This window comes from Anolis carolinensis, chromosome 6 (genome assembly GCF_035594765.1).
Source record: "Anolis carolinensis isolate JA03-04 chromosome 6, rAnoCar3.1.pri, whole genome shotgun sequence".
NCBI classification, from domain to species: domain Eukaryota; kingdom Metazoa; phylum Chordata; class Lepidosauria; order Squamata; family Dactyloidae; genus Anolis; species Anolis carolinensis.
The window spans coordinates 111,647,759-111,663,352 of record NC_085846.1 but is presented as its reverse complement, the minus strand read 5'-3'; the positions used below and the strand labels follow the sequence as shown (position 1 = coordinate 111,663,352).

The 15,594-nt window shown below is 38.8% G+C and overlaps 1 protein-coding gene and 1 long non-coding RNA gene across 3 annotated transcripts in view; one reads left to right on the top strand and one right to left on the bottom strand.

Moving 5' to 3' along the window:
- Positions 1-8,895, bottom strand: part of exog (exo/endonuclease G) — a 28,132-nt gene extending 19,237 nt beyond the window's left edge. Inside the window, exons 1-4 of the mRNA XM_003227809.4 lie at positions 8,618-8,895; positions 5,094-5,243; positions 2,451-2,590; positions 1,924-2,000 (exon numbers count right to left, since the gene is read on the bottom strand). Of these exons, the coding sequence (XP_003227857.1) occupies positions 1,924-2,000; positions 2,451-2,590; positions 5,094-5,243; positions 8,618-8,792 (542 nt within the window). The 5' untranslated portion in view covers positions 8,793-8,895. The remainder of the gene's footprint in view (positions 1-1,923; positions 2,001-2,450; positions 2,591-5,093; positions 5,244-8,617) is intronic.
- The window catches only part of LOC134292570 (uncharacterized), a 64,009-nt gene continuing 57,249 nt past the window's right edge, over positions 8,835-15,594 (top strand). For both annotated transcript variants that reach the window (XR_009999811.1, XR_009999812.1), the window contains exon 1: positions 8,835-8,968. This is a non-coding gene — a long non-coding RNA (uncharacterized LOC134292570). The remainder of the gene's footprint in view (positions 8,969-15,594) is intronic.

Genomic DNA, 15,594 nt, shown 5'->3' with positions numbered 1-15,594 from the left:
TGGCTAAAATGAAAATGCACAGACTTGAAATTTGCCAGGAACTTCAAGACACAGCCATCAGCTGGAAAAATCATGGCTACAGTGTTCTGGGTTGCAGATGGTGTTATCCATGTTGATTTTCTTGAACGTGGAACAACAATATATTCAGAGCGTTACATCACTACCCTGCAAACTTTGAAACAATGGCTAACAAGGGTCTGAAAGGAAAAAGGAAATGTTTTCCTGCAGCATGACAATGCCAGACTACAGTGGATCTCACCACTGTACGGCATCCTCCATACAGTCCAGATTTAGCACCGGCTGACTTCCATCTGTTCTCGATAATGAAAGAAGATCTGCAAAGACATCATTATGCTTCTGATGAAGACATTGAGAGAACTATGAGACACTGGTTGCAGAAACAGAGTGTTGACTTCTTCCATGTCGGCTTCAGAAAACTTGTTCATTGTTGGCAGAAATGTATCCAATTGTCTGGTGATTATGTGGAAAAGTGAATAGTGGTAGTTAAAGAACACATTCTAAGGATTATTTCTGCGTTTGATTTATTAAAATATTCCCATCCAAACCCAAGTAACGAAGTGGAGGCATTACTTTTCATTCAATCCTCGTACATACTGTAAAAACAGTTTGAAGACGAAGTTCCAAGGAGCCTATTGCACGGCACAAGACTACTTTTGCCAGTTCCTCATGGGACTCTGTCTTTAAACAGTTTTCAAAGTGTGTAGAAACTGAGAGTTTTGGAGTCGGGGAGCAACTGTCTTCAGAGCTCCCAATTCGCACAGAAACAGCTAAAGGTGCTTATTTTCATGTAGGATGGGAACTGCCAGATTCCCCTGTGTTAGATCGTTGGAATGATGTCAAAGTTTGAGCATTCCTGTGGGGGGTCTCAAAATGTGTGTCAATACTCTTTTCTCACCATAAATCCTCTTGAATGAAAGGTTATTATTCAGGAATTGCGCAATTTCAGATCTAAATTTTGGACTTTTGGAATTGTTTCATTAGAAAGAAAGAAAGAAAGAAAGAAAGAAAGAAAGAAAGAAAGAAAGAAAGAAAGAAAGAAAGAAAGAAAGAAAGAAAGAAAGCAAGCAAGCAAGCAAGCAAGCAAGCAAGCAGTATGGGCAGGGACTACACTCATCCATGTGATAGCTCAGAACAAGAAGGGTTACTGCAGAAACAGACAAAGATACATTGTGTGAACATTTTCCTTATGAATCGACCAGAATTAAACATTATGGTAAAGAAGACAATTCCCCCATTTTTCCTATTTCATGGGAAAATTTATTCTGAATTTATTCTGATATTTGTTAGATGTCAGACTCTGCCACAAAAAGACAACATCCAATCTCTCAATAAAGGTAGGTTGGACTCTCATCTGAGAAAAACTCTCTGCCTTGGAGTCTGGTGGAAGTGCCTAACTTGGAGGCTTTTAAGCAGCGGCTGGATGGCCATCTGTCAAGGGTGCTTGTGCTGTTTCTGCATGGCTGGGAGTTGGACAGGGAGTTGGCCCATGTGGTCTCTTCCAACTCTTTTATTCTATGATTGCGGGCTAAATCCATACCTTTGTTGCCAATATTCCCCTCTAGGGTAGAGAAGCACCAGGAATAAAAAAATTCTTAAGTCAAAATAAGGGTTCTTTATAAAAATGTTATTTGCTAAAGGGGAGCAAAAGCTCTGTCCCAAGATCCATAAGACATGATGCTAGCACACTTAAGATGGAAAAATTGACTGATGGACATTAAGCCCTGTTTCAAAAGTGTTTGGGAGGAACAGGACGGTTGTTATGATCTGCAATTAAACTACTCCTAACGTTTTCTTTTTTTCATATGCTCCAATATGAGTTGAAGTCTCTTTATAACATTTATAAACAGATCCATTGCAAAACTGTATTATATACTGCATATAAGCAATGTAGCAGCAGCTTACCTATTCCAGAATCCAGCATTATTCTCATAGTTTTGAGGCACAATATTGGACAGGTAGAAGGTCTCTGCCATAGCTTTCTATATAAGAAAAAGAATTGTAATTGAATTGTGGGTGAATGTCAACACTTACTTAAGTACATTAGGCAGAATAAAGTGGTCAAATATTAACGTGTTCTTCCTTTAGCTATCAACAACCAACAAGGACATTTATAGGCAGAACAATGCCCTGTCATCATTCAGTTACATAGTGAGTGGCATTTCAAGATCAGGCTCTTCAAATTCAGTTTACCTTTCAAAGTATAGCACTCATTCCTTTTCATCCCCTTCACTATGAGCTAATTACAAAACCTGAGAAATTTGACCATGTTCAGAGAGAAACAAGAAAGCCCCCAGATAGATTCAGGAATAATGAATTCTACTTCACTGCCATTTTTCTAACTGCTGGACATGCCATGTTGAAAATCATTTTTTCCTTCTTCTTCTCTCAAAAATATTTTTTAAACCCTAAAAGTTATGAATCAGTCCTACTGGTGAGTATTTGTTGTCTCCTGCTGGTGCCATATGACCTCGCGACCAGCCACTCCCAAGGTAGTCTTCATTCATGGCACTGAACATCGGAGAGATGCTAGGATCTGGTCTAAATTTGCAATGTTTTCTGTCTGCACTGCCTGAGGAACAAGAAAACAACCCAGTGACTAAAATATAATATGATGTAATATACACATACAATGCAAAATCAAAAAGACATTGTAATATGTTATAGAATACACGTGCAAGGTAGCACGTGGTTAGCAGCCAGCTGCAATAAATCACTCTGACCAAGAGGTCATGAGTTCGAGGCCAGCCCGTGTCGGGGTGAGCACCCGACAATCAAAATAAAAACAAAGCCCCTGCTCGTTGTTGACCTAAGCAACCTGAAAGATAGTTGCATCTATCAAGTAGGAAATTTAGGTACCACTTATATGTGGGGAGGCTAATTTACGACATTATAAAAATCACCCAGCCGCCGTTGAAATGAGGAAGTTGCTGTCGCAGTGGATGATGAAGCAGCTGCTCCCCCTGTGGCCGGAATCAAGCATACCCTCAGGAAGCTGGAGAAGGTTTAAATTGCCTCTGCGTCTGTCTCTGTTCTATGTTATATGGCATTGAATGTTTGCCTTACATGTGTACAATGTGATCCGCCCTGAGTCCCGGGGTGAGAAGGGCAGAATATAAATACTGTAAATAAACAAATAAATAAATTCTTCAGAACAATGTCTTCTTACTTGCATGAGCTCAGAGTACGTACCCGGAATTTACACATACTTTCCAATATTTCACAGATAAAAATTCTGACATGTGCAGCTGAGTGTGGATGAAAGAGTATTTGGATTCTGTGATGTCCCATGGACCCTTGGGCCATGAACCTGACTCCATTGTGGACAACAGTGATGAGGAAACAGGTTTAGTGCCAATTCAGCAAGACTTTGCCCCGTTCCAGATGTTTCCTATTGACAATTCTAGTTCAGTGCTCATTAAAAAGGGCCTTGAAATGGAGTCTTCTCTTCCCAGTTCTCCTCCCTTTGATAGAAAGATGTTTGTGGAAACTAACAGACAGGAGAAAGCTGGCAGGAGATGAAGCACGCGATTAGCAGCAAGGGAATCTGCTGATTAACCTATTTTCCCCTGAGAATTCTAAGGGAGGATTGCATCTGGTCAAGATGTTATTCTAGCTCTTTTCCCTTGGGAAAAGAGCAGTTGAGACACCTGTTCCGAGGGAAGATTCGAAGTTCTTAAAAGTTCTGCGCGCTGGCTAGCCAGCGCGGAGTCAACGTGTCAGTTTGGAGGATTAACTTCACTTCCAGCCAAGTGTGGACTGCGTTTAAGCCCACTTCCTTCCAGCCTTGCCGTGCCTTGCCTAGCCGTGTTTCTTGTCTTGTCGTGATTCCAGCCTTGCCTTGTCGTGCCGTGTATCCAGTCTTGTCTTCAATTCCTTGCCTTGGACTTGCTTTTGAACTTTAGAAAAGACTTGGACATTTCCCCACTCAAACTGCTTGGAAGTTGAGTGCGTTTCGGTTTTTGGATTACAAACTTTAAACTCTAATATTATATATTGGACAATATATTACTGGACTATATTTGACCTTTCCTGGAAGGTCTATTGATAAACTATACCTTCTGCTTTCGTTTTAATTTCTTAATTCCTTAATAAAGATATTAGATTGTTTATTGGCCTCGGTGTATTGGTTTCCAGTGCTCTCGCAGCCAGGGGCGTCACAGATTCTTACTTTTGGTATAAATGTATATTTGTTTTGGGATCTGGGTGGGATGGGTATTTACTAGTCATGGGTCTGAAATTTGTCTCATTTGTTTTATCCATGTTTTTGTTTCATGCCGTTCATTCATTTGGCACCATACAGGAGATCCCTCGCCAAATGGAACAAGCAGAGAAATGAAAGAAAAGTGGGAACGGTAGCCGTTTGGTCGTCTGATTTTCGTCTCATTGACGACAATGGGCGGGCTTCCCATGCTCCCCTTCCCCTCAGTTTTAGGGCTAGAGGGTATCACCATTTCACTGATTCTCAGGCTCTCTCCAGCATTCATTTGAATTGTTAGTGTTGGTGGGATAAACCTCTGTCTCTGAATCCGGATAGGCAAAATGAAGTGTGGCTCATTGATGCTGTTTTTGCAACCCTTGGCTCTTCTCCAGGCTCCATTATCTTTTTAAATGGATAGCAAGCCCCCCCCCAGTACTTTTCAACACACAGTAACTTGGAAAGAGACTCTCTTTAAGAGAGTGTGCGTGTGAACTGCAGACCCGAAGTGCCCATGACTGCCGAGGCTTGCAGCTGAGCGTCGAGTGGCAATTGGCGCTCAGAGCTCTGCTGCAAGCCCTGGCAGTCATGGGCTCTTTGGGCCTGCAGGCCACACACACACTCAAAGAGTCCTTTGTACAGAGGAGCTAGCACCTCTAAAACATTTATGGTGTTGAGTAATGCAAGATCAAAGCCAGCATGGCTCCCATCACCTGGTAAACATTGGGAGAAGACAAGGACAAGGTTAAGGAGTCCTGCCCTCTTTTGCACCTGTCCGCCCTAAACAGGTCTATCTCTCATAAACAAATAAGAACCACTCAACCTGTAAATAAATTACCATAATCACAATAGTGTCACAGATACATAGTTTACTTACCTAAGGTCTTCTGCTTGGAAATATGTTCAATCACCCATCTAGGTACCCGTTTCGCCTGATCATAAGACAGTGCATGATTGGTATAATATCTGACCTGAGTTCCAGCATTGGGAAATCCATATTTTTCCAGCACAGGCTCTATCAGGGGTTCTAAGAGAAAAATATAGAGGAGAAAATCACCCAAAGAAGAGATGATGGAAAATATATGACATCTGTGAGAACCGGAATCAATTTTGAATGTAATAGCCTTATTTTTGACTGAGTATTTATCTCCAAAATTAACCAGTGTGACTTCAGGCGTATAGACTAGAGCTATGCCTTTAGTGCTTTGCGCCATGCAGGGATTGAGTAGCTCTTGCTTTCCCTGCCACCAAAATACAGAGCTGGAAAGGGGTCAAGTTGCTGAATTTCTGCTTGTTGTTATGAGGCTGTACATCTATAAGTACCAGAAACAGAAGGAAAACAATAAATGCGTTTGTAATTTATTTTTGGGCAAAATTCCAAGTGGCAGAGATTGCCTTTAAAGCTCAGAACTGCTTTAGCACAGAATACAGTGAAGGCCCATCTCCTCATGTACCACCCAGCCCACTCCCTAAGAACCTTTTCTGTAAAAATAATAACCAAAAATGGTTGGTCATGACGGTTTTCAAAGAGCAGTTCACAACTTTGGCCCACGTTCACCCCTCTTGATTTTTGCTACCTGCTTATGGCTGATGCCGATGCCAAGCATCCTACCTGGCTCAACTAAACTGTCTCTGCCTTTTAATATAAAAACTTATTCCATCAATGCAGTTAATTTGCATTCTGAAAATGGATTATATGGCAGTGTAGATGGGACCTCAGTGCTCACCCAAATGCAGAGAATCTGAAAGTGGTTGAAACAGAAACCATTTCACATCACATAATATTTAAAACATTCACTGTTTTGAATGTAAAAAACAGTCAATTTATTGTGCGCTGTAACCTTTCGCCCACCACATCAAATTGATTTTTTTTTATGATAACAGTATTACAGATACACTTAAGCCACCATAAAATGAAGAAATATTTCATTTCTAGCAATTAACTACTGGTGTGAGTGAGCCAGAGAAAACCACTTTCTCAACACAGAACTGATTGATTTTCATTGATTGCAGGGAGAAAGTAGGCTGGTGCTATTTTTAATTCAGTTTATATTTAACAATTTATGAGCAAACTATAGGTTGCTTTGTTTGAGTTTTGTGCCATGGTAAAATAATTGTTTTTGCCTTTTCAAAGTTTTACTATTATTTTCAAACAAAGACAAATGTGTTGAAACTAACACATTTTAACAGTAATTGTTAGTAACATAAATACTTTAAAGAAAAACCTATAGTTTTCTTTGTGTTATATCATTTCTGGATGTGTTTTGGAACATAACTAGCATATCTCCATGGTCCTGACGAATCACATTAATGCAAGCTATACTAAATTACACACACACACACATATGCACATACACCTCCCATAGTTCTGAAGTGTGTGTTTGTGTGTGTATATATATTGCAATATATAATTTGCACAAAGAACTGAATATGTGTTTCTTTTATGTATTAAGGCAATTGCTGCTGAAATAGTCATTAGTATACTTTGCATGAATACGAAGTATGTGTATTTGCTTTTGTGTGTGTGTGTGTGTGTGTGTATATATAATGCACATACGTATAAGGTATATACATATGTACATTACAGATACCTACTTCAGAAATTATCTTTCAGAATTTTACAAAATAGTCTAGGACAAGGGTGGTAAAATTTCAAACACACACGGCTCACAAAACCACATTTCGCTTGTGATGACACAGTGAACAAAAATATTTTTATCTACAAATGAATATGTAATTATTGATTTTTTATTTTAAAATGTCATATATATATATATATATATATACACACACACACACACACACACACCTCTCAAGGTCATGAAGTGTCACATTAATGCAATATATAATTTTGCATCTCTTCCAGCAGGCCTACCCAGTCAATTGTAAAACATGAATTTTAAATTTACATTCTATTCTTTCTACCATGCATACTAATGTATGTATTTTATAGTAATGTGCTTTATTATTTGTATTTTATTGTATACTATCTTGGGTACCCGATGTTGCCTGGGTTATTTGAAAAAGTCAATTTTTCACTTGTAGAAAATGTATAAATTTGTGGATTTCTACAACTGACATCATACCAGGTTAACCCCAAGAAACTCCATCAGCACTTAAAAGTTTGTTATGTTGGGCAAGTTTGCTCTGGATGCATCATCGGTGGGCATGCCAAGTTTGGTCCAGATCTATCATTGTTTGGATTCATAGTCTGGTCTGGATATGTGAACTACAACTCCTATACATCCCTCCAAAGACATCCAGTATTTTTGTTGGTTATGGGTGTTCTGTGTGTCAAGTTAGTTCCAGGTTCATTGTTGGGGTTCAGAGTGCTCTTGGATTGCAGGTGAACTATAAATCCCAGTACCTACAACTCCTATAAATCAAAACTCCTATAAATCAAAATATAGTAGAGTCTCACTTATCCAAGCCTCGCTTATCCAAGTTTCTGGATTATCCAAGCCATTTTTGTAGTCAATGTTTTCAATATATCGTGATATTTTGGTGCTAAATTCGTAAATACAGTAATTACAACATAACATTACTGCGTATTGAACTACTTTATATGTCAAATTTGTTGTATAGCATGATGTTTTGGTGCTTAATTTGTAAAATCATAACCTAATTTGATGTTTAATAGGCTTTTCCTTAATCCCTCCTTATTATCCAAGATATTAGCTTATCCAAGCTTCTGCTGGCCCGTTTAGCTTGGATAAGTGAGACTCTACTGTACTCATAAATCTCTCCAGTATTTCTTATTGGTCATGGGGGTTCTGTGTGCCAAATGTGGTCCAGTTATACAGTAGAGTCTCACTTATCCAACGTTCTGGATTATCCAACGCATTTTTGTAGTCAAAATCATGATATTTTGGTGCTAAATTCGTAAATATAGTAATTACTACATAGCATTACTGCGTACTGAACTACTTTTTCTGTCAAATTTGTTGCATTACATGATGTTTTGGTGCTTAATTTCTAAAATCATAACCTAATTTGATGTTTAATAGGCTTTTCCTTAATCCAACATATTCGCTTATCCAACGTTCTGCCGGCCCGTTTATGTTGGATAAGTGAGACTCTACTGTATATGTTTAGATTTTTAAAAAGAAACATGGTGGTTTGAATTGGAGGTTCCCCCTTTGTTTTTTAAGAAAAACTTTTCCTCCTCTTTCTCAAATCCTAAGCCCCCTTTCTATGAGCCATTCATACCCAACGCCGAATTGAAAGCTGGTACATGTAGTTTAGGGAAGGGCGCTTAGACTCCTCAGCTAAGGGGCTCTTGAGCCTCGCTAAACTACAACACCCAGAATGCAGTTGTTTGAAGGGGAAAAAAAGAGAAGAGCGACGAAGAGGGGGAAAACACTCTTTCGGCCACTGCGCATGCGCAGTTCATTTTCTTACCGTCTTGCAACAATGGCGGCGGCTTCGGTGGCTTTTCTGTCAGAGAATCGCTCGGGGCCTGTTTCGGCCTCTTCCTGAGGAGGTGAATGGCGGCCAGGCCTGAGGCTGTGGCCCCGCAGAGGAAGCCGCCCAGGAAGTGGCTCCGGGCCAAGCGGGAGCCCCACACACCCGCCATCACCCGCTTCTGGGAAGGGAAAGGAGGAGGGGAGAGGGAGAGAGAGCAAGCGCCGCCCTCGCAGTCCTTTCCCGCCTAATTTTACCTCACGACACCAGTCAGGAAAACAAGGCCGCGCCAAGCAGGGCCGCCACTGTCCTCCCCAGGAAGAAGGAAAGACTAGTCAGTTATTGAAGGTATACCATAATAATGGTAATATACTGTAGTAATAATTTGTTACCCGCCTCTCCTCACGACTTGCAAGTGGGGTACAATGTAGTTAAGACACATACCTAAAACCCAATTATATTACTAGAAATATATGTGTAATATATTATTATACATTATAATAATACATAAACAGTTAAAACCCAATTATATTACTGGAGATATATATATACATAAAATATACTGGAGATATATATACATAAAATAACAATACTTAACAGATTATTCTCTCTCTCTCTCTCTCTATATATATATATATATACAGTTATTTACAGTATTTATATGCCACCCTTCTCACCCCGAAGGGGACTCAGGGCGGATCACATTATATACATATAGGACAAACATTCAATGCCCATATACACATAGAACCGAGACAGAGACAGACAGACGCAGAGGCAATTTAACCTTCTTCTGAGGAGATGTTCGATTCTGGCCACAGGGGGGAGCAGCTGCTTCATCATCCACGGTGACCACACTTCCTCATTCCAACGTAAATTTGCCTCCCCACTTTATAAGTGGTACCTTATTTCCTACTTGAAAGATGCAACTATCTTTTGGGTTGCTAGGTCACCAGCCTGCGCCACAGCCCGGCCCCTATATATTAATTAATATATAATTAATATATTAATATATAATAATATATTACATATTATAAAAATACATACATATATATCCAAACAAAAATTGGGAAGGTAAAATAAAAGTTCTCAGAAAAATACATATAATACATAAATAGATAAAATAATTATGCCAGAATTATATATTTATATTATAAATATATGTAACATAATAATACATTAACATATTTTAATATATATTATGTTATAATAATACATTAACAGATAAAACCAAATTAGATTAGATTAGATATATATTATATATAACATAATACATTAACAGATTATAATATGTATTATAATAATACTTAGATAAAACAATTATATTACTAGAAATATATATATATATAATATAATATATATTATTTTACACTATAGTAATACATTACTAGAACTAATAATAATTTTTATTTGTTACTTGCCTCTCCTCATGACTTGAAGTGGGATTAATTATTTAATCTATATATTATATAATTATAGTAATATATAATATACTATGTATAATATATTATACATAGTATATTATAGAATATATGTACTCTATAATAATATACTATGTATAATATATTACTAGAATTATATAACATATAGATTATATAATTAATTTATACATATTATATTACTAGAATTATATATATTCATATAATTTGTTAATACATATATTAAAATGCACAGAACAAACATTAAAACACCAATTACTAGAATTATATATTAATATATATATATATATATTCATAGAATTTGTTAATTCAAACATTAAAATGAACAGAACAAACATTAAAACACCAATACTAGTAAAAAGAGACACCAGTACTAATAAAAAGAGCAATTGAAAAAGGTGCTGTATAGTATTGCAAACTGTTTTTAAAGTTATTTTAACCAATTTATTTAATTCTATTTTAATATTCATAAGCTGGAAATTTCAAGTTGTATTTTTTTTAATTGTTGGGAGCCGCTTGTGTCTCAAATCACAGAGATCAAATCGAGATGCAAATACATAAAATGAATAATAATGAACTCTGAAGTTAATATAACAGTTGAAAATCCCTGCCTTATATCTTGCCATTCTTCCAAAAGAAAAAATGATGCAACAAAAATATAAATTTTAAATTTTAGTAAGGATCACAACTTATTAAAACATGATTAAACATAGGCAGCATCTACACCAGGAATGTTAGGAATTGTGGGAGCTGAAGTCCAAAATACCTGGGAGGCCAAAGTTTACTCATGCGTAATCTAAGCTGTATAATGAATGCGTTTTGACACCACTTTCTATCTGCCATGTCTCAACACTATGGGATCATAGAAGTTATAGTTTCTCACAACCAAACTACCATTCCCATGATTCTGTAGCATTAAGTCATAGCAGTTAAAGTAAGCTGTTAGGAATTGTGGGAGTTGGAAGTCCAAAACTCCTGGAGGGCTAAAAGTTGCCCATGTCTGATGTAGAATTATGCATCCATAACTTCTAGCCAGGTGTTCATGGTTTCAATTATACAGGCCTTGAGGGTCATGTAACCAGTTAGTAAGCAATATCTGATGAAAATCTCTCATCTACACAACAATTAAAGGTCCAGAAGTTGTCTCTGATTACCCTTAATGTACTGTATTCGTTTTATAAATTAAATCCTATCATGTTTGTGGAGAAGGGCGGCATCTTTGTATTATCTGTATTTAGAATATAATATATACCTGAAAATCTGCATAACGTGCCACAGATCAGATGAAGCAGACTATAGCCTCAAAACACTTGGGTTTTGTTAAAACTTTTTAAAGGTGTGCAGGATTCCTGTTATTTTTGCAATAGCAAAAAAAGGTTGGATGTCCCTTTGAAAATGTGAGTGTGGTAATGTTTAACATGAAGGGACTGGGGACAGAATGGAAATACATTATATTTATTTGTAACCCACTTTTTCTCTTAAAAGAAACTCTTATTACATTTGAAAAGTATATAACATATACATATATATAAGGTGTCCCAAGCAAAAATTAACAAGCTCATATTTTATATTATAATTTATATTATATATTTATACTAGCATGGGAACTCGGCGGTGCCCGGGTCATTTGAGAAAGGCATTGTTTGCCTGTGTTCCAAGTTTAGCCTAGATCCAAAGTCAGCTGGGTTCAGTGGGTGTGGGTGAACTACAACTCCCATATGCAAATTCCATTGTCCATGGGCTATCCCCCTCCAAACAGCGCCAGGGTGTAGAATAGGTCATATGGGCTCTATGTGCCAAGTTTGGTTTTGATTAAGCATTGATGGGGGTTGTAATGGTCTAAAGAAGTGAATGAAGATACTGCAAGTCCCATCATTTGTGGTCCAAATTCTTCCAAACCACACCAGGATGTGTAGTGGGTCATGGGGGCTCTATGTGCCAAGTTTGGTGTTTATCAGATATTGATGAGGGTCCTAGTGGTCTCAGGAAGTGAGTCAAGATACTGCAAGTCCCATTATTCATGGTTCAAACTCCTCCAAACCACACCAGGATGTAGAGTTGGTGATAGGGGCTCTGTGTGCCAAGTTTGGTACTGATTTATTTGTGGAAGTCTCTGTGCCCTGACGAAATAAGTGAAGGTATTGCAAGTCCCATCATCCATGGTCCAACCTCCTCCAAACCACACCAAGGTGTAGAGTGGCTCATGGGGGCTCTGTGTGCCAAGTTTGGTGTTGATCAGTCATTTGTGGTAGTTGCAGTGGTCTCAGGAAGTGAGTGAAGGTATTGCAAGTCCCATCATCCTTGATCTGTCCTCCCTCCAACTGCACCAAAATGTGAAGTGGGTCATGGGGGATATGCGTGCCAAGTTAGGTCCTTATCTGTCATTGGTTAGAGTTAACAGTGATCTGTGGGAGATGAAGTTTTTGAAAGTACTGCAAATCCTATAATCCTTGGTCCATCCTCTCCCAAAGTGCTGCAGCGTGTAAAGTGTGACATTTGGGATATGTGTGCCAAGTTTGATTCAGTTGTGTCATTCCTAGCAGTTGCAGTGGTCCCAGGAAGTGAGTGAAGGTACTTCAAATCCCATCATCTGTGGTCCATCTTCCCCCAAAGAGCACCAGGATGTAAAGGGGGTCATGGGGGTTCTGTATGCCAAGTTTGGTCCAGTTCCGTGACTGATGGGTGGGTCTGTGGGAGCCGAAGCTATTGAAAGTATTGCAAATCCCATCATCTGTGGCCCATTGTCCCCCAAATGGCACCAGGACGAAAGGTGCATCATGGGGGTTAAGTGTGCCAAGTTTGGTCCAGGTCCATCATTCCTGGCGGTCACAGTGGCCTGTGAAAGTGGCAGCCAATCAGAAAGCTGCCACATATACACATAGGTAAAGGTTTCCCCTGACGTTAAGTCCAGTCATGATTGACTCTGGGGGTTGGTGCTCATCTCCATTTCTAAGCCGAAGAACCGGCATTGTCCATAGACACTTCCAGGTCATGTGGCCGGCATGACTGCAAGGAGCACCGTTACCTTCCCGCCGGAGCGGTACCTATTGATCTACTCACATTTTGCATGTTTTTGAACTGCTAAGTTGGCAGGAGCTGGGGCTAACAGCGGGCGCTCATTCTGCTCCCGGGATTTGAACCTGGCACCTTTTGGTCCACAAGTTCAGCAGCTCAGTGCTTTAACACACTGTGCCACCAGGAGCCCCACATATACACATACATTCACTTTTATTATATACATAGATATGTTTTGTACTGGAAGAGTTTTGTAACATTTTGTCATGAGTATTTTGAAAATAAAGGTACATGTAGCTACAATTTTGAATTTCTCCTATGTATGGTGATTTTTAGGATATCTTGTATATACACACACATACACTTTATAAAGTACTAGCTGTGCCCAGCCACGCGTTGCTGTGGCTTAGTCTGGTGGTGTTGGTCAGTCTACATTAGGTTGTATTTATGCTGTGACTTCCACCTTTCTTTATACTCACATTAGTACAGTAGAGTCTCACTTATCCAAGCTAAACAGGCCAGCAGAAGGTTGGATAAGCGAATATCTTGGATAATAAGGAGGGATTAAGGAAAAGCCTATTAAACATCAAATTAGGTTATGGTTTTACAAATTAAGCACCAAACCATCATGTTAGACAACAAATTTGACAGAAAAAGTAGTTCAATATGCAGGAATGTTATGTTGTAATTACTGTATTTACAAATTTAGCATCAAAATATCACGATATATTGAAAACATTGACTACAAAAATGGCTTGGATAATGCAGAAGCTTGGATAAGCGAGGCTTGGATAAGGGAGACTCTACTGTAGTAGTATTTGAAGTCTGTTACCTTCTTCAGTTTTTGTGTTGATTGATAATTGCTTGAGATCCCTGTTGTCTTTGGTTTGTTGTTAATTGTAATGTCTGATTCTGCTGAGTGCGGTTTATATTTTTATTGTGGTACAATATTCTTTTTTTTGTTTTGCCTGTGTAGGTGTTTATTGTTGTTGTTGTTGTAGTGGTCATGAAGGTTGGATAAGTTAAATGCTACTGTATTGTTTTTTGGAGGCCCACTGTAGCACTGACTGGCTTCTCAGCCTCAGTGCCTGGCTGTTTCTTGCCTGTGATGGTGTTGATTCTTATTGTTGTTGTTGTTGTCATTGTTATTATTGTAATTGTTTTTTTGGAGGCCAAGTGTGAATGTAGGGATTGGGGAGGTGGATGAGTTGTGTTGTCAAATTTTGTATTTGTTATAGTCACAATGCGTTGTTGTGAGTTTTGTGGGTCCGGATTGTGGTTTTGTGGTGTGGTTGTGTTGTTACAACTGAGAGGCAAGGCTTTTGTGTTGTGTTGCCAAATTTTGTATTTGTGGGGCGTTTAGTTGTGTGCCAGGTTTTGTATTTCTGGGGCGTTTAGTTGTGTTGTTATAGTCACGATGTATTGTTGTGAGTTTTGTGAGTCCGGATTGTGGTTTTGTGGTGTGGTTGTGTTGTTACAATTGGGAGGGAATGCTTTTGTGTTGTGTTGCCAAGTTTTGTATTTCTGGGGCGTTTAGTTGTGTTGTTATAGTCATGATGCGTTGTTGTGAGTTTTGTGGGTCTGGATTGTGGTTTTGTGTTGTGGTTGTGTTCTTACAACTGGGAGGCAAGGCTTTTGCGTTTTGTGTTCAAATTTTGTATTTCTGGGGCGTTTAGTTGTGTTATAGTCACGATGCGTTGTTGTGAGTTTTGTGGGTCCGGATTGTGGTTTTGTGGTGTAGTTGTGTTGTTACAACCGGGAGAAAAGGCTTTTGTGTTGTGTTGTCAAGTTTTGTATTTCTGGGGCGTTTAGTTGTGTGCCAAGTTTCGTATTTCTGGGGCGTTTAGTTGTGTTGTTATAGTCACGATGCATTGTTGTGAGTTTTGTGGATCCGGATTGTGGTTTTGTGGTGTGGTTGTGTTGTTACAACCGGGAGGCAAGGTTTTTGTGTTGTGTTGTCAAGTTTTATATTTCTGGGGCGTTTAGTTGTGTGCCAAGTTTTGTATTTCTAGGACGTTTAGTTGTGTTGTTATAGTCATGATGCATTGTTGTGAGTTTTGTGGGTCCGGATTGTGGTTTTGTGGTGTGGTTGTGTTGTTACAACCGGGAGGCAAGGCTTTTGCGTTGTGTTGTTAAAGTTTTATATTTCTGGTGCGTTTAGTTGTGTGCCAAGTTTCGTATTTCTGGGGCATTTAGTTGTGTTGTTATAGTCACGATGCGTTGTTGTGAGTTTTATGGATCCGGATTGTGGTTTTGTGGTGTGGTTGTGTTGTTACAACCTGGAGGGAAGGCTTTTGCGTTGTGTTGCCAAGTTTCGTATTTCTGGGGCGTTTAGTTGTGTTGTTATAGTCACGATGCGTTGTTGTGAGTTTTGTGGGTCCTGTGTGGTTTTGTGGTGTGGTTGTGTTGTTACAACCGGGAGGCAAGGCTTTTGCATTGTGTTGCCAAGTTTTGTATTTCTGGGGCGTTTAGTTGTGTTGTTATCGCATGATGCGTTGTTGTGAGTTTTGTGGGTCTGGA